Source organism: Sturnus vulgaris, chromosome 27 (assembly GCF_052056855.1).
Source record: "Sturnus vulgaris isolate bStuVul1 chromosome 27, bStuVul1.hap1, whole genome shotgun sequence".
NCBI lineage: Eukaryota > Metazoa > Chordata > Aves > Passeriformes > Sturnidae > Sturnus > Sturnus vulgaris.
This window is the reverse complement of record NC_142269.1, coordinates 2,294,481-2,316,842: the sequence shown is the minus strand read 5'-3', so window position 1 is coordinate 2,316,842 and position 22,362 is coordinate 2,294,481. Positions and strand designations below refer to the sequence as shown.

The 22,362-nt window shown below is 51.1% G+C and overlaps 1 protein-coding gene across 1 annotated transcript in view; it reads left to right on the top strand.

Annotated features, from left to right (window-relative positions):
• Positions 1-4,392: 4,392 nt before the first annotated feature.
• WNT3 (Wnt family member 3) overlaps positions 4,393-22,362 on the top strand; it is a 41,049-nt gene continuing 23,079 nt past the window's right edge. The window contains exon 1 of the mRNA XM_014884853.2: positions 4,393-4,472. Within this exon, the coding sequence (XP_014740339.1) occupies positions 4,393-4,472 (80 nt within the window). The remainder of the gene's footprint in view (positions 4,473-22,362) is intronic.

The window sequence follows — 22,362 nt, the reverse complement described above, 5'->3', positions numbered from 1 at the left end:
ATGTCCTATTTCACCTCCACTTTAGACTCCAACAACAAAATTTAGATCTTCAAACCAACAACCCCAGCTTGTTTTAGGACTTGCTAACCCTTAAAAGACCATTGTCCCAGAGATCCACCTCCAGTTCCTGCTCCTGGCCATGCCCAGAAGTGAAATTCAACCTCAGCACCCACTTCTGCCACCCTTCCTCCCCCTGTGCCCTGGGCTGGACCTGCAGGTCAAGCCCTCTGAGCCCTTAGGGCTGCACCTCAGGCTTTGTACATCCCCAAAACCCTGAGCCAGGGCTCTAAACCCCCTCTGAGAGCTCATCCCAGTCCTCCAGCCCCTGGCCTTGGCTGTGAGCTGTGGGCTGGGCTCTGCCCCTGCAGCAGGAGGGCTCGGAGCTCCTGCAGCCTCCCACGCTGAGATCCACGCTGGGCACAGCTCCAGGACACTGCACATCCCATCACCTTCCCCGGGCACTCGGCTTCCTCCTGCCGGCAGATTCAGATGGAGAAAGGAAGAGAAGCTAAAAGAAGGCAAAGTTGCAGAGTTAGAGCCCCAGGGGAAGGAGAGGCACCTTTCCCATGAGATCACAATGCTCTTTTACTGCAGAGATGTTGGAATAAAGCAAAGGATCCCCTCAGCACCTCCAGCAGTGCCACAATGTCCATGACACACAAGCACCTCTGTGCTGACATTGTGAAGGCAGCAGGACTTTTCTTGAGCAGCCAAACCTCTGATTTCCTCAATTCCTTTCATTTCTGGGCATATTGAAACTGGGCTATGAGAGTCAATATTGCCAAACTAGACAGAGTGATGTGATTGAACAGACCCTCAGTTAATAAAACTGTCACTCAGCAGCACAAGGAGGTATCTATGAGTGAAATTTTGAAATTGTACTCTTTTGGGTAACTGTCATTTGCTCTTAGAAATTACATTTATAATTAATGTTTGCTGTAGAACTTATAAATATTTGTTCAGGCTAGCATGAAATATGCCCAGGATAATTTTAGCATGTACGCATCAGATTTTCATTTCACAGCAGAGAAGACTCAAAGTGAGCCTGTTCCCTCCACAGACAATGGAGTCTTCATCCCTGGGACACAGGTCCTCCTCCCTGGGGAGCTGTGCCCGCTGTGTCAGGGCTTTGGGGACCAAGGCTGGCACAGCCAAAGACACAACTGAGAACTGCAATTGTTCCTCTGCTCATTTCCCTGGCAGAAACTCAGAGCCAAGGGTCTCCTGTAGTGGGGTTAGGGACAGGCAGGACCTTCTGCTCCCAGGATCTCCAGTCCAAAGCAATGACAGACACATTCCAAACACAATCCCCTCACAAAAGGTGGGACAACACAAATCCCTTATGATGCTGGGACAAACAGGTGTTCAGAGAGCAGTGGAATGGAGAAGTTAAAGGATTTGGGGGGATGAGCATCTCCAGAAACTTCCTCAGACACCTGTTGGAGCCATGGAGAGCATTCCCATGAATTCAGTGTGCTTGGGATCAGCCCTTCACTGTGCATCTCTGAGAACCTGCCTGTGCCACGTCAGTTTGGTGTGCTGAGTTTTGTATCCCTGCTCTTGTTGTAACACAGCCCTTCCCGAGGCACACTGAGATCTCTGCCTGACCACAACAGCAAAAAAAGCCTCTGAAATTGGGTCTGGGGTCACTTTCCCTCCTAGTTCCTAGAGGAAGCACTTTGTAGCTCATTATTGGCTTGGTTTATAAATACCAGCACCCAGAAATGGATAAGGAGCATTTTGTATTCCCCAGTGTCTGATGGGCAGGAACATTTCAGCCACAGAATCATTGAAGTTGGAAAAACCCTTAAAGATTATCAAGCTCAACCATTAACCCATCACTGCCAGGTCCACCAAGACCTCGATGATGGTGTCCAACCAAGAGCAATGCAATTCACATTTCAAGAGCTTTCCCCAGCTGGATTTCTGCAGTGTCTGAGGTTTTTGTCCTCTCCCATGGGTTCAGCCACCTGCAGTATCCCCTGAGACATCTCACTCCAGTCTCTCCATTTGCTGCCTCTCTAGCAGTGCCACTTTAATGACAGCAATTCTGTCCCTCAGTCTTTTAATCCTTGTTCTGTTTGTGCAGCTTCAGAACATCCACCAATACAAATCTGGGCAGCTCTTGCAGTTCTGCTTTTGCCAGAGCAGCTCACGGGCACTTCAGGGCATTTCACACAGCCCAGGGAAGGGAGGAGTCCCTGGGACCATTCCCTGGGCCTGGAGTGAGACACACAGGGGCACCTTCATCCATCCTGAAGAACTCCCTGAAGCTCCAGAACAGGTGGGTCATTCTTAAGGGTCTATTTGGAGCAGTTCCTGTCCCACACTAACCCCAAGCTGTGACTAAAATCTCTCCAGGGCTGGGTAAGTTGGTTGGGCCAGCTCCACACCAGGGTCCATCTTCATGGTTAAAAACATGGGCAGTAAATTTCAATATCTGGGGAAGATTTCCAGGATTTCATTTACTGGAGCAGATTAAATTCATGTGTCCCCAAATGTCATTTGGCAATCGCTGCTTTCTTAGACCCAGGAAACTGAGTTCAGTAAAACCCAGCTGGGTTCCAGGAACAGACTACAGCCAACATCCCCTTTGGGATCCTAAATCTCACAAGAGAACAAGAATATTTAATATCTGTGGTGGGTCATAGTCAGCTGGAAAACCCATCAGAGTAAGCCTGGAGAAATTTGGCCTCCCAGTGCCTGCAGATGCAGGGAGGGATGGAGAGGGGAAGTGTGAGCAGCTCCTGTGTCCTCCCCTGGGTGTGCCATGGCCAGGACAGCAACCCCCCTGTGAGAGCAGCACTGCCCAACTCAGCATCCAAACACAGCCAGATCAGGGAGAATGGCAATCACGAGCAGCAGGAGCAGGAGGCACCACGGGATCATGGAATGGTTTGGGTTGGAAGGAACCTTAAGGATGATCTCATTCCACCCCTGCTACGAGCAGGGACACCTTCCACTGTCCCAGGTGGCTCCAAACCCCATCCAACCTGGGACACTGCCAGGGATGGGGCAGCCACAGCTTCCCTGTGCCAGGGTGCAATTAAACAACAACCAGGAATTTGTTTGTGCCCAGAGCCCTAAGATCAGGAGAAGCTCTGGAGCTTTCACAACCATGAGATGCATTGAGCTGCCCAAGACAGGACCTTGACTCTCCATTGTTGCCATGGCTCTGAAATAAATGGATTTGTTGTTCCTAAAGCACCTGATCTCGAGGTGGCTCCTGGGGCAGCCCCAGGGCAGCAGCAGAGCTGTGGCTGCTGAGATGCTTTAGGAGAAAAAGCAACTTGTTTGGCTTCTCCCATTTCTTTGTCCCATTCTGTCGAGTCATCCCCTCTGCCTGCACAATAGCTCCTGTTAAAACAGGCTCTCCATCCAACAAGGATTTTTAAGGAAAATCTTTGTTGGGTCTATTTGTAAATTATAAAACCGATTAGGGTTTTGTTTGTTTGTCTGTTTGGTTTTTTGTTACATGTGTGGGGTTTTGATAATATTTCCATCTTCCTGCAGCCAGAGATGCACTTCACAAGCAATCCATCGGTGGGACCTGTCCCCACCTGCCCGCTCCCCTCTCACCATGACATTGCATTTTTTTCTCAATGGAAAGCCAGGCTGCCACTGCTCCCCGTCCATCCATCCATCACCCCCACACTGAAAACCTGGGCACTGCAGGTTTCATTTCAACTTTATCACCACTTTTGCCCACACCATCACATCCTGAGGGTTTTCTGCCCCTCTGGCCCCATCCCTGTCCATCTGAAGAACAAGTTCTGTCTCATTCCCTCTGTGAGCTTAAGCTCGATCACAGCCACCCCTCAGCACAGCCACCCTTCATCCTTACCTTGCTGAGTCCTGGCATTCAGGGCAGCACATCCTGGGTGAAATTGGGGGAAAAAAATAAAAAAAAAAAAAATAAAAAAATTCAAACTCCAAATCCTCCCCCCAAATCGCAGTGGCCCAGTGGAGTGTGGTGCACAGAGGGTTTGTCGGTGGCAGCCAGGGCTCGGAACAAAGTTGTGGGGTGGAGGGGGAGGAGAGGCTGATTGACAGCCCTGGGCTGAGCCTCATCCCTCACCTTGGGCCATGCGGTCTGATTGGCCGCCTGCTGACATCCCCGAGCCCTGCACTTTTTAATAGACGCTTTTGGATGATCTACGGGGGAAAGGCTTGGAGAGGTGTGTTTCTGACAATCCAGAAAGTCATCCGAGCCACGAGGGACTTGGCTTCACTCTTTTTACCCCCCCTCCCCTTTTTTTTTTTTTTTTCCTCCTTTTTTTTTTTTTTTTTTTTTTTTTTTTTTTTCCTGGGAGGAGGGGGATTCTTCATTTTGGCACTTCATGTTTTTCTGAAAACTTCGCGGCGATTTTCCCCTTGCACCAGCCTGGACTAATGGATTACCACCTGCTTGGACTAATTCTGTCTTTTCTCTTCAATGGCACAAAGGTCTTAGCCGGTTACCCAATTTGGTGGTAAGATTCCTTCCTCCCCTCGCCCTTCCTCTGCCTATGATTGATTAATGAATTCATTAATTATTAGCCACGGGAGCTGTGTGCTCCTGCCTTTCCACCCCTCGCCCTGCGGAGCTGCCCATGGTGGAGTGGAAGCGTAATTTCTTCCGATTTGACCTGTAATTAATGAAATCAGGGAAAAGTTTGGGGGTGATTTTGAAAGGGCCATGCCTGGGTTTCCCTTTGCGCAAATGGAGGCTTCCCCACCACTCTTAATTTCTCCATTTTCGGCTCTGTAGCGATGGGCTCTTGGCTCGCGTGTGAAAGGATGCGGTTTTATTTCCTTGTGCAATGGGAATTTTGTCTCTCGCACGACTCTGCCACGGGGATTTTCTTCCTTTCCATGAAACTGCAATTGATCCTTTTTTAAAAAAAAAATTAATTCTGATTTCTGTTTGGTTGCTGCGTTTTTTTGGACTTCTTTCCCTTCTTTTGTTGTATTCTGTCATGTGAATTTAGTCGGGCAAATAACGCAAATGGCACCTGAGAAAACATTCATTAGGAAAATTGCTGAAAGGTGGATTTTGTTCATTTTAATTATGGAAATGTCGTTAATTTCCTTGCACCATTGAAAAAAATAAATTTTAAAAGAATTGGTTATATCTTATAATGAGGCTGATAAGTAACATGAGTTACTTATTTTAAAAATAAATCTAACACTATAGAAATGAATACAGTAACAAAATGCAATTGGAAGCCCTTTAGAACAAGAAATATAGAATTAAATATTCCGGGTCATTTAAACCCAGCAGACAGCGAGTTGCATAACAGAATACTTCAGTTTATTTCTCTCTTTATGTAGGATTTCTTGCTGGAATATCTCTTGTTAAGTTTCTGTATGTGCCAGGTAGGGGCTGGTGATCCGTAGGGAAAACAGGGAGATGGTGGAATTTGGTGCTACTGAGATCCTTGGGTTATTTTTGCCTTTCCAGAAAAGTCTCTCTATTTTATTCCTGAATTAGATCCTTTCAGTGCCAGCATGGAGATGGCAAGAAGTAGGTGGCAGTGAACTTGGGAATGGACTGCCATGTCCGGGAATATTTAGAATTCAGAAGGGAAAAGATCAATTTATTTATTTTTAATAATGCATTTATTACTGTGGACTTTGGGAAGGAGAATGTGCGGTTCCAGAGGAGAAAGACTGAGGGCACAATGAGAAGTCCCCGCTCAGGAAGCGTTTCAAAGCTCCGCAGGTTCATGAAATGGCTAAATCACAGCAGGTTTTCCTGGAGAATTAAATGATTTCCTCGCCCTGAGCGTGGCTGCTGAACTTCAGGCGCTGAGCCTGGGGCAGGGGAGGCTCCTGAAATGCAGAGAGCAGCGCTTTGATTCCTCCCAGCCCTTTTCCCCCACCTGGGCACCGCTGTGTGGGCACGGGGCAGGCGCTGGAACAGGTCAGGATGCCAGGGCTGGGTCCGAGGCAGGGACACCTTGCCATGACATCAGCTCTCAGCATCCCACCAGCCCCTGGCCTGCCTCAGCCTTTGATAGAAATCAGCATTTCATGCCCAAATCAAGGAGGGTTTCAACTCTCAGAGCGAGGAGCCGAAACCTTCTTGACGAAAAGGTCTCGTTTTCCCTGTGAGCAAAAATGTCCCCGTGAGCAAAATGTCCCCCGGGCCTGTTTTCACACAGGTGTGTGCCCCATTCCCTTCTCCCAAACCCCCCGAGTTCACCCCAAAGGAACAATACAGAGGATGCAGGACACAGAGGCCGGGGGCATGGCAAGCAGCATCCCTGGGAAAGGAGGGACTCAAACACAGAATTTCATCCACAGAGCCAGGGTTTGCATATTTTTGTGGATTCTGGCAACACCAAAGTGCCAGAGAGTCTCTGCTGCTCTGGAGGGACGTGTGGTGCCCCATGTAGGGCCGAGGTTTCAAATGCTGTGGGGTTTTAGAGGTTTCTTGAAGGCTGAGGGAGCAGGAGGGCAGGAATATCTGGGCCAGGGCTCCCTGGCAGCTCAGGCACGGACAATGCTCCCAGAGCACACGAATTAAAGGTGTCCTTTGGTCCCACTGAAGGCTTTCAATGTCTGCTCTGTGGAGGTGAGGTTTGTGCAGTGGGCTCTGGCATGGTGTGATCTATGCTCTTATAAAAACATCATTTTCCAATTGTCTTCCTGATCCTCTGATCTTTAGGCAGGCACAGAGCAGCCTTTGGGGGATGAGCCCCACTTGCAGGGTTCAGCACACCCCAAAATAGGGCAAGGGAAGCAAAGGTGGGGCTCAGCATCAGCCTGGTCCCCTGTGCTGCTGTCCTGCACCCCTCCAGGCCAGGCTGGGCTTCCTTTCCCCCAGCTAAACCCAGCTCTGCTAAACTCGAGACCTTCAGGGGGGCTGTTCCTGTGGCAGAGCCCCAAGGATGCTGACAGCAGTGCCCTGTGCTGCTGCCACAACCTTCCTGGGGCTTTTCCTGCTGGACAGGGAATGTTTTGGCAGCAACATCAAAACAGATCCTTTCTGCTGTGGGACAGAAATGAGAAAAATGTTTATTCCTGTGGTGGGGAGGAAGTGTCTGGGTGTGTCTCAAAGAAAAGAAGTGTGGCAAGAACGGGGTCTGATCACCTTGGAAATGGGTTTGGGGGTGGCTGGAATAATCCTGCAGCTCCACGGTGCAGCCAGACAATGCCAGGAGCCCAGGAGCAGTGACCCTGCAGGGATAAAGGCAAAGGGATGGAGCTGCTGAGGGTCTGGGGGCTGTGTTTTATTGAGGGGCCAGGGAAGGACGTGGTTCTTCACATTGTCCAGGGAGAGGAGAGCCCAAGTGCAGCCCTGGAGCTGTGCAGGGGGGTCCTGCCCCAGCTCTGGGCACAGAGTGCACAGCAAAGGGAAGGTCCCTGTGCTGCAAACGCAGAGCTGGGGGTCCAGACCCACTGGATGGAGAATCCCAGAGGGGGGCTCAGCCCAGGGGGTGTTGGAAACTCCCTGACATCGCCCTGTCCCCGGCCAGGCAGCTCTGAGTGAGCTCCAGGGGTGGCTCAGGCTGTGGATGGAACCTCCAGTGAGCAGGGGAGGGATTTTGACACAGCTCCAACCCTTCTTCACATGCTCCCATCCCATTAGAGCCGTGCAAGGGAACAAATGGGGCACAGATGGGAAAAGGTCAGCGAAATGCTGCCTGTGAGTGCTGACAGGAGGGGCTGAGGCCAACAAAGCTCCCTCAGAGACGTGTCCAACACTTTGGCTGTCTGCTTAGTGCTGCTAAAAGAGCAGGAGATGGGAGCTGTGGTGGGGCCATGGACACCAGGCTGCTGCTCCTGACCTGCCAGGGGGGTGTGGTGGGAGCAGAGTGGGCAGGGGGCTGTTCCCAGCCCCTTGGGACATGCCAAGGCCTTTTAGGGCACCAAAAACACCTCCAGTTGTTGTTTGAATCCCAAATGCCCCGGTGGCCTGGATAATGCCATGGATGGCAGGACATGTCCCAGTCACTGGGCTGGGGGACCAGGGTGTGACAGACTGGTCCATGCAGTGTGCAGAGACTGGGAGGGGGGCCCAGCTTTGTGGTGACTGTTCTGGGAAAATTCAGCTGGAAATGCAGCCCATGGCCAGAGCTGTGTCAGTGCAGGCCAACAGAGATATTGTGTCCTAGGAAACAAGCTGGCAGGATGTCATACACGGGCAGGGGCTGAAGAGATCAATGACAGAGACATTTCCACCCATGAACTGCCAAGAAACACCCAAAGCTCTCCTCCTCCATGGGCAGCATTCCCCAGGAAGTCTTGAAAACCTCTGGTGTGTCACCAGCCCGGAGAAAGGAGCCAGCTTTGGAGTCACTGGGGTAAACAGTGAGTAAAAAATTCAGCCTCACTCCTCTCATCATCCCTCAAGATCTGATAATGAGGGACTAATGAGACTAATGAGTGTCTGCCTGTCACTGTGACTGTCACCAAGTGCCTCTCCCCATTCAGCATTCCCTTGTCTCTAAGCTGATGATTTGGCAACAGCAAGAATGGCTTTGTCCATCCTAAGTTATTCAATTTTATCTCTACCCCACAGAAATGTTTTTGGGGAAAGCAGGAGATGCTGGCAGCAGGATCCCAGTGGCCTTGGGCCCTTAGGAAGAGACAGGGGGAAACTTCAGAGCACGTTCTCACTCATCCCACAGCAGCTTCCTCCTGAGGAAAAACCTGTGAGAGCCTTTTTGTGTAGATGCAGCCAGAGGTGACATTTACCTGGTCCCCTTCAGCTGCCAGTGCCTCGCCTCACTGGGACAAATGGGAACTTCATTTCTTGGCAATCAGGAGTTTCTCCTTCTTTGAAGATTCAAAACATTTTCATCCCACAGCCCATGTCCTGTTAGAGGTACACGGCCCTTCCAGCTTTATTGTAAAGGAGTAAAACTGAGTGCAGCATCACTCAGTGATCTTTGTCAGGTCCCTGCAGCTCAGGATATCCCAGGCAGAGGCTGAGGGAATGATGGAGGTCAGGGATGGAGCCAGGGGTGCAGCTCTGGCACCCCAAAGCACAGCAGCCCCAAAGGCACCAGGGCCCCACACCCACCCACAGCACAAACCTGGAGCCCCCTCCTGTCCCCCCTGCTCTAACAACACTCCCGTGCCCAGGGACCAGGCACTGCCCCCCAGCTGGCTCAGGACAGGATTTGAGCTCATGTTCTCACTCTCCTCTCTCAGGGGGGGCATCTCCAGCCCCAGGGCTCTGAGTCACCAAATCACTCCTGACTTCTGAATTTCACCCTCTGTCTGACACTCAGGGGGCATTTCATTTCTGCTGCAGTCCTGGAGGACAAATGGAATTCTCTGCGGGGGTACCAGGGCTGTGAGCAGCACAGAAGGTTCCCTTCCCCATTGGTGATCTGAGGCTCAGACCCTTCCAGTGCTGGGTCAAACAGTTCAGTGGGGTTGGATTTCACGTGGAAAGGCAGGAAAATGTCCAAGCAGCCAGTTTTAAAGAAAAAAAACTCCAAACATTACCCTGGAAATAATAAAGACAAAAGAATTGAGCTGCCTATTGAAACTTGCAGGTGTAATGCACAGCCCTTTCCATTATCTCTGTCATGTTTTAACTGAGTTTTAACATTTTCATCTGACCTGTGCTTCTGATCTCAGTGTCCAAGGCTCAGCATCAGCTGGGGCAGCCCCCTGGAAATGCCCTGGTGTGCTGGCCAGGCCCAGGGGCTGGGGGGACAGAGCCCAGGTGTGAGCAGAGCTCAGCACCCCCAGCACATCTGGCAGTGCTGCTGAGCTGGGCCAGCTGTGCCTCCCTGCTGAGCAAAGCTGTGTCTGTGCAATCTGGCTCAGCTGAGCCTGGCCTCTGGTTTGTGCCAGGCCTGAGTGAAGCATCCTGGGCTTGTCCAGCAGGAGTTTAAGCAGCTGCCTGAACTAACTGCTCTCACGAACTGGTGTCTGACTGGTTCAATGTGTTCCATAGCAAATATGGAACATCTTTGAGAGTCAAGACAGAAAGAACTCTGGATTCAGAGTCCAACCATTCACCAGTGTGGACACATCACAGTCCTTGATGAAAGTCAAGGCTCATTCCATAAATACTGAGTAGCCATTATCATTTTTACAATGTTTATGAAGTTCATACCAAAGCATCTCGAAGATAGATTCATGATTTTCTTTGTGTCCACATGGTTATGATCCTGTCCTAGCACATAGAACCTGTGAACTGAACTCCAGTGGTCTGGATTCTCTGTTTCAGCCCACTCTTCCTGTCATTTTCCCAAAGGCAGCAGCTCTAAATGGAGCTTGGGATGGAAATGGAACCTAAAGAGCTCAGAGCTGCAGCTCAAGGAATTGATCTACAGCAGGGGGGTTGTGATGGGATATCTGAGCCAGGGCTCTGCCCTGTGAAGTCACCAAGGCACACTCTGCTGCTCCTGCCCCTCTGTAAGGTCCAGAAATTCTGTCCCAGCCCTGATTTTGGAAGGGTTGGAGCCTCCTGGCCTCTCCTTTGCTGGTAGATGGGGCAGCCCAGTGGTCCAGACTCAACACCTGTTTTTCACTGGCTTTTGTTGGGACAAGACAAATTTGATGTTCAGCTGCTCCTGCTCATGCCACAGCCTCATTCAGTTCCCAACCACACCCAGAGGATCTGTCAGGGATTTTCCTAGAGGACCTGAAATGGGGAGGATTTGTCAGGAGCTCGGCTATCACATACACACAGTCACAGCTCATGTTCCTTCACTTACCTGCAGCTGAATTTTTGCCTTCTGTTGACATTGCAATATTATTTTTGCTGCCCTGATCTGAGATCCATTTTGTGTCTACAAATGGAAGTGGTTCAGTGATCCTGAAGTTTGCACAGTGATGCTGGATGTGGTGAGAGGGTCTCAGTATCAGGCTGTGTTATTTGAGGTTGTTTGGGTGAAGTTTTCAGGGTAAAGCAAAGTCTGGATGGGACATAGGCTGAGATTCGTGTGTTTGTTGTGCTGTGATTAACCCTTGGAGTCCTTTAACACCCCCGTGCCCTGTGCTGATTTGCAGCTTTTCCTGGGATGAGCTTTTCCTTGGGACAGAGGGATCTTGAGAGCCCCCAGCTCCCCCACTCCAGGAGCCCTCTCTTTCTTCCCTTGACTGGGACCATATCCAGGACTCCTCAGAAATCCCAAACTGACCCCAAAAACAGGTGTTTGCAAACTCCTCACCTGCCCTGTCTGATCCTGCCCTGGTTGGGGATTCCTCTCTCCAGTCACACACCCAGCACACACCAAGGTAACAAAACACCCACAACAACAAAACACCCACAACAAAACACCCACAACAAAACACCCACAACAAAACCTCCAGAGCAAGAACTGGGAGCCTTGGCTGCAAGGGCTCCCCTGCCCAGCCTGGAAATTGTCTCTTGATCACCTGGGCTGCCAGTGGAGCTTTGCCATCCCTGCAAGATGAAAAACCACACTTTGAAAAGTAAATTTGCCCTGATAAAGGAGCCATAGTCTCTAATTTGTATTCTGAAGATAGGTTTCCTGATTTGCTAATTTGCTAATTTGTCTTTTTCACAATTCACTGAACCTGTCTGCTTTTAATTAATCTTACAAATCTAATCAAGTCTAACTGGCACCTTTCCCAGTCCTTGCACTCTTGAATGAGAAACACTTTCCCTGCTGCCCTCCAGCACTGCCCTGGCTCAGGCTCCAGATCTTCCAGATCTTGTTTTCAACAAACTGACCCTCACTGGGGCAGGAAGGGTCAGTGCTGGGTGATAAAACCTCGAGGGTTTTTTTATTCTGATCCCATTTCTATGTCACAGAGTCACCCAAGTTTCCTGCAGTTACTTTCTAGAAATTGTGGAGGTTTATAATTAAGAAATTTGCAGTGGTCCTTGAAAAATGTCACAGGAATTTTTCACAAGTGCCACTCAGCTCTTGACTCCTCACTCCTTCCTCCCATGGACCTTGGGAGTTTCTTGCTGCCAGGGGCACATTTGCAAGGCAGGTTTTACCTGCAGAGGTCTCTTAGATGTTTTAGGGGGGTTTCTTTTGGGGTTTTTTGGGTTGTGGGTTGTTTTTTTTTATTGCTGCAAAGTATTTCAACTGCCTTTTAAAATTCTGATTATTGCAGCCTAATTAGGTTTGGTAACAACCAACTCCCCTTTAACAAGTTTTTTATGAAATCCACCTGTTGTCTGTTTGACAGGGAATTCGTGCAGAGCGCCGAGCCATGGCTGTCTCTGTATTTTTACTTTTCCTTTCATTTTGCTCATTTTCCCCCTCTAAACCTAAAAATCAGATCTCCAGAAACAAAGCCCATGTTTGTGGGTTTGCTGGGGCACAGGCTGCTGCTTCTGTTGCTTAGGTAAGAATTCAAAAAGAGTTTGGAGTTGATTTAAAAGAGGCTCTTGGCCTCAAGCATTGCTGCAATGCTCAGGATCACAGATTTGGAGGCAAAACCCCCAAAGGAGACCCTTCCCTTGTGTGCTGGGGCTGTGATTTTTACATCCTTTTGGGAGCAGTGACACCTGTGTGACACCTTTGTGACACCTTTGTGACATCTCTTATCCCAGTGCCAGGAGCATTGGGAAGAGCCAGACAAGAGGGACACGCTGGTGGCAGCACCACCAGGGATGTGCTCAGAGGCTTTGAAGGTGTTTGAAATCAACCTTTGTTCTGGTTTGAAAGACAGGTGTCTGCCAAGAGAGGCAGGAGACTCTTTTAAAATGGAGAATGTAAACCCCCTCCCTACTAATTATTATAATTTTGAAATTAAGGGGCTCTCAGGCAAAGATATGGGAATAGGAATAACAGTTCTTTACTAGGGAAATTAAAATAGAAATCCAGTATTACAGAGAACAAACCCAAAAACACTGACAGTCAGAATCCAAGCTGACCCCTGTCAGTCAGTCAGGGGTTGGTGCAGTCCCATTCCATGGTGGCTGCATCCTCCTGCAGTGACAGATGTGGTTCTGCTGGAGCAGGGCTCCTGCACAAGGTGCAGTTTTCCTCCAAAGGCCCGGTGGTTTTGTGGAAGGCTCTGGTTTTCCTCTGGAATCCAGTGAGAAAAGCCTGTCTTGGTGTTCCAAATATCAGATTTGATCTGGGTAGGAAAGGCTTGGCTCCTGCCCCTGGCTGGAGCATCTCCCAATGGGATGATGGAATTTAATCAGTCATTCAGTGAGACTCAATGGCCCATTAACAGGAGAGATCTCCTGGAGGGAGGATGGGTTGTGGAAAAGATAAAGAACACTGCCCCTCTGGATTTTAACAGATGGTGATAGAACACACACCTCTGGTCACATCCTGCACTGCAGCCCAGGACAGCCTTTGATGGCCAGAGGACACAGATGAGCCCTCCCAGGTGCTCAGAAATGCTGGGGCTCCGTTGTGCAGATGTTTCCAGGCTGATGTGCCTCCCACCACGCCCTGCCCTGCTCTGCTGCCTTTGTGCTCCCAGCCCAGGGCTCCTGGCTCCAGGGGTTGTAGTTCCAGTCCTGGCAGTGTCCATGGTGGGACAGGAGCTGGTGTTTGGTGTCCAGCCCAGGCTGAGGTTTAGTTGTGCTTCCCCCTCAATCCCCTGGGCCCAGCAGAGGGGATCCAGCCCCAGACAGCTCCTGAGCTGCTCCCAGGATCAGGATTTGGAGGAGGGAACTCCTGGGTTCCACCTCAAGCCTTGAGACCTCGGCTCAAGGTGGGCATTGACTTCTCTGCTTGGCTGGAAACCACACACCAAGTGGGAAATCAGATTTCTGGTGTGGTTCTGAAGGCTGTGAATCCCAGGCTTGCTGAGGAAATGAACAACTGGGTGTAAAAACCTGCCCTGAGTGCTGGAATGAATTAGAATAGAAAAGTGTCCTGTGAGAAAGGAAGGAAATGCTCAAAGAACATTTGCCTTGAGGTTGGGCTTTCAGTTCCTCGAGTCAGATCAGGCTCCAGTAATTCCCCTGGCCTTAAACAAAATATCACTGAAGAGAGAGTCCCCATCCCTCCAAAGCTTTGAACTCAGTTAAACTTTCCTGTAGCTGGTCTGGGGCTGAGGGGGAAAAAAAAAACATATCCCCAACAATTGAAAAGAAATTTCAAAGCAATAATAAACCTGTAAGAAAAGATTTAATTTTTCAGATTGATTCATCTCTGGGAGTAAAGGATATTTCCCATAACCCCAGATCAGATTATTTGTCACAAAATAAGGTGATTTTTTCACATTGGTGAGGAGTCAAGAGCAGAGTTTTGCAAGGACAGAGTGTCCAGCACTGAGAAGGGTTGAGGGGGAGCAGAGATCAGAGATGTGAACAAAGCTGGGCTGGGGGAGGCTGTCCCTGCCCATGGCAGGGGCTGGGATGAGCACTAAGGTCCCTTCAGCCCAAACCATCCCATGATTTTGTGAGGATTCTGTGATGAAATCTGGTCCATGACCACATTGCTCAGGGTGGTAAAGCACAAAGGAAACCTCAGAGGACAGGAGTGGGTAATCAAATTAAATAATGCAAACTGGAAAAAGGGTCTCAAATCTGCACAATGTCACCATAGGTCAGATTTTCTGTTAAGGCCTCTTTGACAGACATTATTATGGGATGGTCTCTGCAGTTGGTGCTTCAGTGCTCTCTAACCAAGAAGTGAAGCTGTGCAAAATCTATGAGAATTCACTTTGCTGTTTCTTCTCTTGCCCAGAGTTTTGGGGCCATGTTGGTTGATAAGTGATAGGAAAGGTCTCTTAGGAGCTGTTGGATTTGCTCTCAGGACAGAAAATACCAGCATGGCATTATTTCAGTCATTATTTCTTTTATTGTTGCACCCCAGGGTGTGTTTGCAGATCTTTGCATTTCCTATAGAATGAGGAAAGCACACCAAAAACCCAACAGGGCACTGGAAGGGCTGAATTTCCTCAGGTGAGGAGACAATATTTAGATTTGCTGCTTGGACAGAGACAATTCCAAGTGAATACAAAAGAGATTCTGCAGATCACAAGTATGGCAGGAGTGTGGTGAGGGTTATTAGTTATTGGTTATTATTGATTGCTGTGGGTTGGGGCAGGTGGGCAGCCAAGCCCCCCCACTCTGCCTTTCCAGTGGGATGGGGAAAAGAATCAGCAAGGTAAAAGTATAAAGAATTCATGGCTTGAACTGGAGGCAGTTAAAGGGGAAGAAAAGCTGCTGCACACACAAGCAAAGCCAAGTGAGGAGTTCCCTCAACGCTGCCCATCCCAGGCAGGTTTCAGCTCCATCACCCTGGTGGTGACCCGGGGAGGCAAATCCCACAACTCCAAACATCCCCCACCTCCTCCTTTTTCCCCAGATTTTTGCTTGGTTGGAAATTTTTCATCCTTGGGCCCCTTCAGCAGGAGTCACCTTCCCTGGTGATGCTCCCAAATATTTTCCTTCCTTCCAGCAGCCAGCCCAGCACATCAGGGGAGGTGCCCAGAGGAGCCCAGGACCAGCCCCTTCTGCAGTGCCTCACACCCAGGGATGCTGCTGGGATCCCTTTTCCATTTCCAAGATTTCTCACATCTTGTCCTGTCTGGAGTGGCCCAAAAGCCACCATTTCATTTATTCAAAGGCTTATTGTTGCTGCCCGGTGAAATTATTGGACTTCTGGGATTTAAATTAACTGAAACAAGTTTGTGAGACTGTGGACCACGTTCCCAGGAAGGGCTGAGAAAACAAACCATGGGCTGAGAAAAGCCCTGAGCATCACTTCACTCACAGTCCTTGAGCACAACATTCCAGAACCAACCTTCAGCTCGGGCCACCCCACATTCCCTCACTGCTGGCACCTGCAGGAACTCGGCTCAGCTCACTTTTACCCCTGCTTTGCTCCTTGTGTTGCTTCCCAACAGAGCTGAGGTTCCCTGGGAAGGAGGCAGAGCAGCACCAGTGTGGCACATGGTTCAGCCTTCCCTGAAATATTCAGAGCAGTTTGTGTCTCACACCTTTCCAGAGCCCAGAGCCCTCCACTCCAAGTGCTTTGCTCTCCATGGAAAGAGAATAGCAGAACCCAGTAGTAAAGCAGCCTGATTTTTCACCACGAGAAACCACCAGAGCTAATTCTAAATCTGCTTTCCACAAGATTCCATTTGATTTTTCCATGCTGGAGCTGACACAAGACACTTTAAGATCCAGCTGAGACAGAACCGGTGCCCAGGATGTCCCCACTGCCCCCTTTGTCCCTTTTGTCCCCTTTGTCCTCTCCTCACCCAGGGCTCCCCTCTCTGCAGTAACCCCAGGCTGTTCACAGGAGCAGAACCAGCCTGGGGACTCCAGTCCTGGTCTCAAGGCTGGGAGAGGCTCTCCAAAGAGAGGCAGCCCTTAGATCACACCCCAGACTGGCACAGCTGAGTGGATGTGGTAATTCCCATCCCCGGGGTGTTTTCCACAATGTCTGAGCTTTGGGAAATCGCTTTCCGGTGCCAAAGTCTGTGATTCACCCTGGGGGATTTCGGGGTAGTTGGCACCAAGCACTTCTCGAGGCCACCCAAAGGGACCCCCCAAACTGGAGAGGGCTGGGCTGACCAGTGGGAGATGACAGCAGCCTCACCTGAGCGGGGGGGTGTCCCTTCCCTCCGGGATTTCTGTCCCGGTGTGCTGTCCCCTCGTCCCCGGCAGGACACATTTCCTTTGGGTGCCAGCTTTGGGAAGGAGGCAGGGAAGGAAGGTGAGTGCAGGGTGCGGGGCTGGCAGTGGCAGGAGAGGGGACAGCAGCCCTGGGAGGTGGCGTGGCCTCGGTCACAGCCCTGCCAGGACCCAACAAACGCCAGCGTTTCTCTTTGGAGGAAAGGTTTTATAGCGGTGAAAATCTCGCTGTGTTTATTGCGGTCACAGCCTGGAAGCCTACATTTACATATGCAAATTATATGCATTTATGCAAATTCCAGGCCGAATAATATTATCACAGTCCCCGCAGAATAGATCCTCTCCCATGGCAAATCAGTTGATTGTGTTTTCCAAACCGAGAGTGGCACTGCTTTGAGCAGGCATTGCTGAACATAAATAACATTTCTATCTGGTGAGGGAACAATGCAGGACCCAGTTCTGGGCACGCCCAGGCCCTTGTCAGCAACTTCATTCAGGCTGGGATGCTGGTTCCTGCAGAGCAAAAGAGCCCGAGCCCCAGCCCCAGCTCAGCCCCATCCCCATCCCCATCCCCATCCCCATCCCCATCCCCATCCCCATCCCCATCCCCATCCCATCCCCATCCCCATTCCCATCCCATCCCCATTCCCATCCCATCCCCATCCCCATCCCCATCCCCATCCCCATCCCCATCCCCATCCCATCCCCATCCCCATCCCCATCCCCATCCCCATCCCCATCCCCATCCCATCCCCATCCCCATCCCCATCCCCATCCCCATCCCCATCCCCATCCCCATCCCCATCCCCATCCCCATCCCCATCCCCATCCCCATCCCCATCCCCATCCCCATCCCCATCCCCATCCCCATCCCCATCCCCATCCCCATCCCCATCCCCATCCCCATCCCCATCCCCATCCCCATCCCCATCCCATCCCCATCCCATCCCATCCCATCCCCATCCCCATCCAATCCCCAGCCCTGCCTCCCCCTTTGCTCACAGCCAAGCCGTGTTTGGTGCCAAGACAAAGCTCTGGCAGCAGATCCCAAATCACTTCCAGGCCCGTGCCAGAGCCCTGAGTCACCCCAAGTGCAGCAGCTCCCCCAGGACAGGCTCACCTCACAAGGGCTGTTGCTGCAGCAGCACTAATCCCCAGGGATGCTGAGGGATGCAGGACTCGCCCTGCTCACCCAGGGGCTGCTCTCCCTGCAGGGATCTGTGTGCCCCTCACGTCTGACCGACCCCAAACTTCACCACAAACCCAGCAGGAAGGGCATTTGACAGAGCTCCCGTTGCTGTCTGAGCCCACTTCTGACTTCTCCACGAGGCCACTTGAGGCCTCAAAATCTCAGCTGGGCTGTTCTTCACACCCAGTCTCATCTGAGGAGCATTTGGGCCCCAATTCCTCCCCAGCAATCACTCAGGTCACCCCCAGGCTCCAGTGCCATCAGCAGTGACCCCTCTGTGCATCTCCTGTCCTGCCCCACTCCAGAGAATCACAGAATGTCCTGAGCTGGAAGGGACCCCAAGGATCATCCAGTCCAAGCCCTGGCCCTGCACAGACACCCCAACAATCCCACCCTGGACATCCCTCCTGGTCTCTGTCAGGCTGGCTGGTAACAGAAAAGAGGTGGGGGTGACATGAGGAGGGGAGGTTGAGATTACAGCTCAAAGCAATGAGCAACAGAACAGAGTGGAGCAGAAAAATCCAAGGGTGGGAGATTTATGGAGAAAGAAATTTGTGACTGAGAAAAGGGACTGTGAATGGGTGACATTTTTGGGATAAGACTTTCTCCCATCAGAAGGATAATGGCCTTTAGGGTAGGATTTTTCACAAGAGATGTTGGGTGTTAGAACCCAAACTGCAAACGAGAGGCTTTCAGGGTCAGGTGTTAAAAAAGCAGGAGGTTGGGAAATTGGAGATTTGGGATCATTCCCATCTCAGTATGGACCAAGGAGGACACAGGAGGGAAAGAGGAGAAAGGAGAGACGGGGAGGGGGGAAGGAGGAGCTGCCCCAGCAGTGACACTGAGCAGTGACACTGGCTCTGGACAGTCATGGCAATTCCAGCCCCCAGCTGTCCCAGAAAGCTCAACCAGGCAGGCAAGGGGGAGTGTTCTCAGCAATCCTGGTCTTTGTGACAATGCCTTCTTCTCTTCACACTCTTCCCCACCACCCTGCCACATCTCCCCATCCTGCCCCCATAACCTGATGGATCCCAGAGTGGTGTCAGGCAGATCTGTCCTCAAAGCCCCACAGAAATGCTTTGGGTGCCTCAGCATCAAACTCACAGTTTGCCAAAGAACTGAATTTTAATCACAGAATCAAGGGACAGTCGGGGTTGGAAATGACCTCTGGAGATCAAGAGCTCAGCCCTGCTTAAAGCAGGGACAGACAGAGCAGGGAGCCCGGGGCTGTGTCCACTTGGGCTGTAGATGATAAAATATTTGGGTTGTAGATGATGTAATACTTGGGTTGTAGATGATATAATAAATACTTGGGTTGTATTTCCAAGGATGAAATCTCCACAGGCTCTCTAGGTCACCTGCTCTGTCACACTCACAGTGAACAGGAGTTTTCCCATGCTAAGAGAGAATTCCATGGTTTTCAGGCTTTTTCTTTTGTCTTATCAGAGGAATTTCTCCACCCTCCCCCACCAATTATTTCCACACACTGACAAGGTTTCTCAGGTTTTTCTCCTGGCTGCACAGTCCCAGCTCTCCCAGCCTCTTCATCAGATGCTCCAACTCAAAACCACCTTTGCTCCTCCACCAGGAGGTCTCACAGCCCCACAGCCTCTGCAGAGATCATTTCTGTGCTCTTTAGTGCTCTTACCTGTCCCCACAACACCCAGGACTGCGAGGCAGAGTGAAATACTCACCTGATGCTCTCCTTCACTCCACTCTGCCCAGTCTCAGCCTCTGAATCTGCTCCTGTCCAAGCAGAAGAGCCCCCAGAAGGGCAAACCCCGGCTCAGGGACCTGCACAGGGGCTGGAGTGTGCAGAGAAGGAGTTGCTGGGGGTACTGAGGGTGCAGGGACACCCAGCCCACCCTGGGGACTCTGCTCCCTGAGCATCCTCACTCCTGTTGGACTCACACCCCACAGGCCATGACACCCAAGGCTTCCAAAAGAGCTCCTCTGAAATGTTCTGGGCATGCCAGGCTGGTCCAGGCTCTCACAGGCACTGCTGGGGGTGAGGGCTGTGCTCCTGGGCAAGGGAGAACAATCCCCTTGGCTTTTCCAACAGCCTGGTGGCTTTTGTGCTCACCTGTTCAAAAGGTTTGCTCTGATGCACCTGCATGGTTGGTGCTTGCAGTGGGGATGGAAAGTCAGGAAATGCCATTTGGGAGAATTAAACACCCAGTGCCCAGCCCTGGTGTCAGAGTGCAGTGCAAGAACCTCATCAGAGGGGAGCAGGTGAAACAGGCACTGGATCATTCCTAAAAGTGCAGAATTTCTCCATCTGTGACAAGGGGAGCCTGGGAGAGGAGCTCAGGGGGAGGTGACCTGAACCAGGACACCCAAAGGGGGGTTCCCTGAGGCACCTTTCAAATCAGTGGGTGGGTGAGGCACAGAAAAATGGGAAAATGGGCAGTGACCTCCCAAAAATGCCTGTGCTCTGCTGGAGGAGGAGGCAGCACAACCTGAGTTTGTAAAGGCTCCATGTGTGAGCACAGCCACACTCTGGGCTGCTGCTCCCTGAGTTATGGGCTCACAGAACAATCATTTAGGTTCCTCTCATCTCCAGGATCACCTGCTGGTCTCTCACCACGAGGACCTGCCCAGAGCAGCCCTCTGGCCACCACGGCCCCACTGGATTCCCACCTCTGTGTCCGTGGTTTTCCCATCCCAGGGAACCCCAGACTGGACATGGGACTGTGCCTGTGGTCTCACAGGAGCTGAGTAGAGGAGGAAAATCACATTCCTCGATTTTCCAGTCGTGCTGATGCAGCCTCAGGATGCAGCTGATCTTTTTTCCCGGCATGGACACAACAGATTCCTGTTCCAGCTGTTGCCCACCGGGATCCTCAAGTCCTTTTGTGCAAACTGAGTCAGCCCCCAGCCTGTCCTGCTGCTTGGGGCTGTCCCAGCCCTGGCTCAAGGCCTTGCATTTGCTTTTCTTGAGGTTCACGAGGTGTCCAGGCCAGGCTGGATGGCACTTGGAGCCCCTGGTCTAATGGAAGGAGTCCCTGCCCATGGCAGGGGGTGCCACTGGATGGTCTTGAGAGTCCTTCCCAACCAACCCAGTCTGTGGTTCCATGATCCTCACTCTGCCTCCAAAGAGAACTGCTGCCAGGGAGGGGAGGGGATTATCTCCTAATTATGCTGTGATTGAAATTCCTGTGCTCAGCTCATTTAACAACCAGCCAATATCTTGATCTTCCTTCTGTGCTCGACACAAGCCTCTGAATTTCATTATTTCTTTAATTGTCAGGACTTTGAGACCCAACTTAGTTTTCCAGCCACAATCGAACCCCTTGTGCTTCTTGGTGCCAGGTCCCTGCAAGAACCAACACATTTCTGAAGAGCTGATGTTGGCCACTGAGTCACACTGTGTGACTAGAGAGTTTATTTATGCAACAAGGAACATTCCTGAGGATTAGGCATTTATTTTTTTTAAGTTAAGACAATCTTCATTAAAAAAAAAAAAAATTAAAAAGCCACAGGGATTTAGCACAGGTTACCCCCATTCCCTGCCAAGGGTGTAATTTTGCCACAGTCCTTTGTCAGTTGTTGTGCCCAGGGATCTCCATCTGCCTGTGGGAAATGAATGTGAGCTTCTCTGAAAAAAACACAGAAAAAAATACAAAAAGTCCATGGATCTTTCTCAGATCCACAGCACAGAGAGATGCCTGGACAGCTCTTAGGGGAGCCAAGGCACTCCTGGCTCCACATGGGCTGAGTGAAACAAGAGGAGACAGCCAAGGTCCAGATCTGAGCCACTGAGTCTCCTCAAAGGCCTTTGCCCAGCTGGGAAAAATCTGAAAACAGGAGGGCAGAGTGTGCAGGGCAAGCTCCAGCTGGCATGGAGGGACAGGACAGGGGAATGGCTTGATGGGATATTGGGATATTGTGAGGATGGGGAGACCCTGGCAGTGTCCCAGGCCAGGCTGGGACAGGCCTTGGAGCAGCCTGGGACAGTGGGAGGTGTCCCTGCCATGGGATGAGATGGGCTTTAGGTCCCTTCCCACCCAAACCATGCTGGGATTCCATGATTCTCTAAAGCAGCTCTGGAAATGCCAACCCAGGGCTGTGTCTGCACAGCAAATCACCCCTGGTAGGGATGGGGAGCCCAGGGAGGCAAAGGGTGGGCAGGAACCTGTGAAAGGTCAATAAAATGCCCCAGGTTTGGCCCTGGGACACTGAACTTGGAGTTCTGAGGGTGCCACTGACTCAGCCTGAGGTACAGGAGGGCTCGGCCCTGGAGCAGAATTTGTTTCTGCTCCTGAGCCATGAGGACTCCAAACCCAGGAGAGACTGAAAATGGAGCCAAAAGATGGACATGGGAGGGGAGCAGCCTCACCTGGGGGTGGGAGCAGCTCCCAGGGTTCAGGTGTTTGACTCTGGATGTTTCTGCAATGGGAGCTGCAGACAGAGCACTTGGGAAAGGTTTGAAGCTATTTCCTTTACAAAACTTGTTTGGGTCACAAAGGAATGAAGCAGGAGGGGGAAAAGCAGGGGACAGAGGAATTGTCCTCGGTGCCTGTGGGCTCAAGGAATCTTGCCATGGGAGCCATTGCACTGGAGCCCATGTGGGGATCCCTGTCCTTCCTCCAGCCCTGCACGAGGGACCCTGTGGGCTTGGCACTTACCACAGTTTTCTTGGAAATGACTGACTTGCCTCAGACTCAGGGTGTGCAGAGCTCCTGCCCTG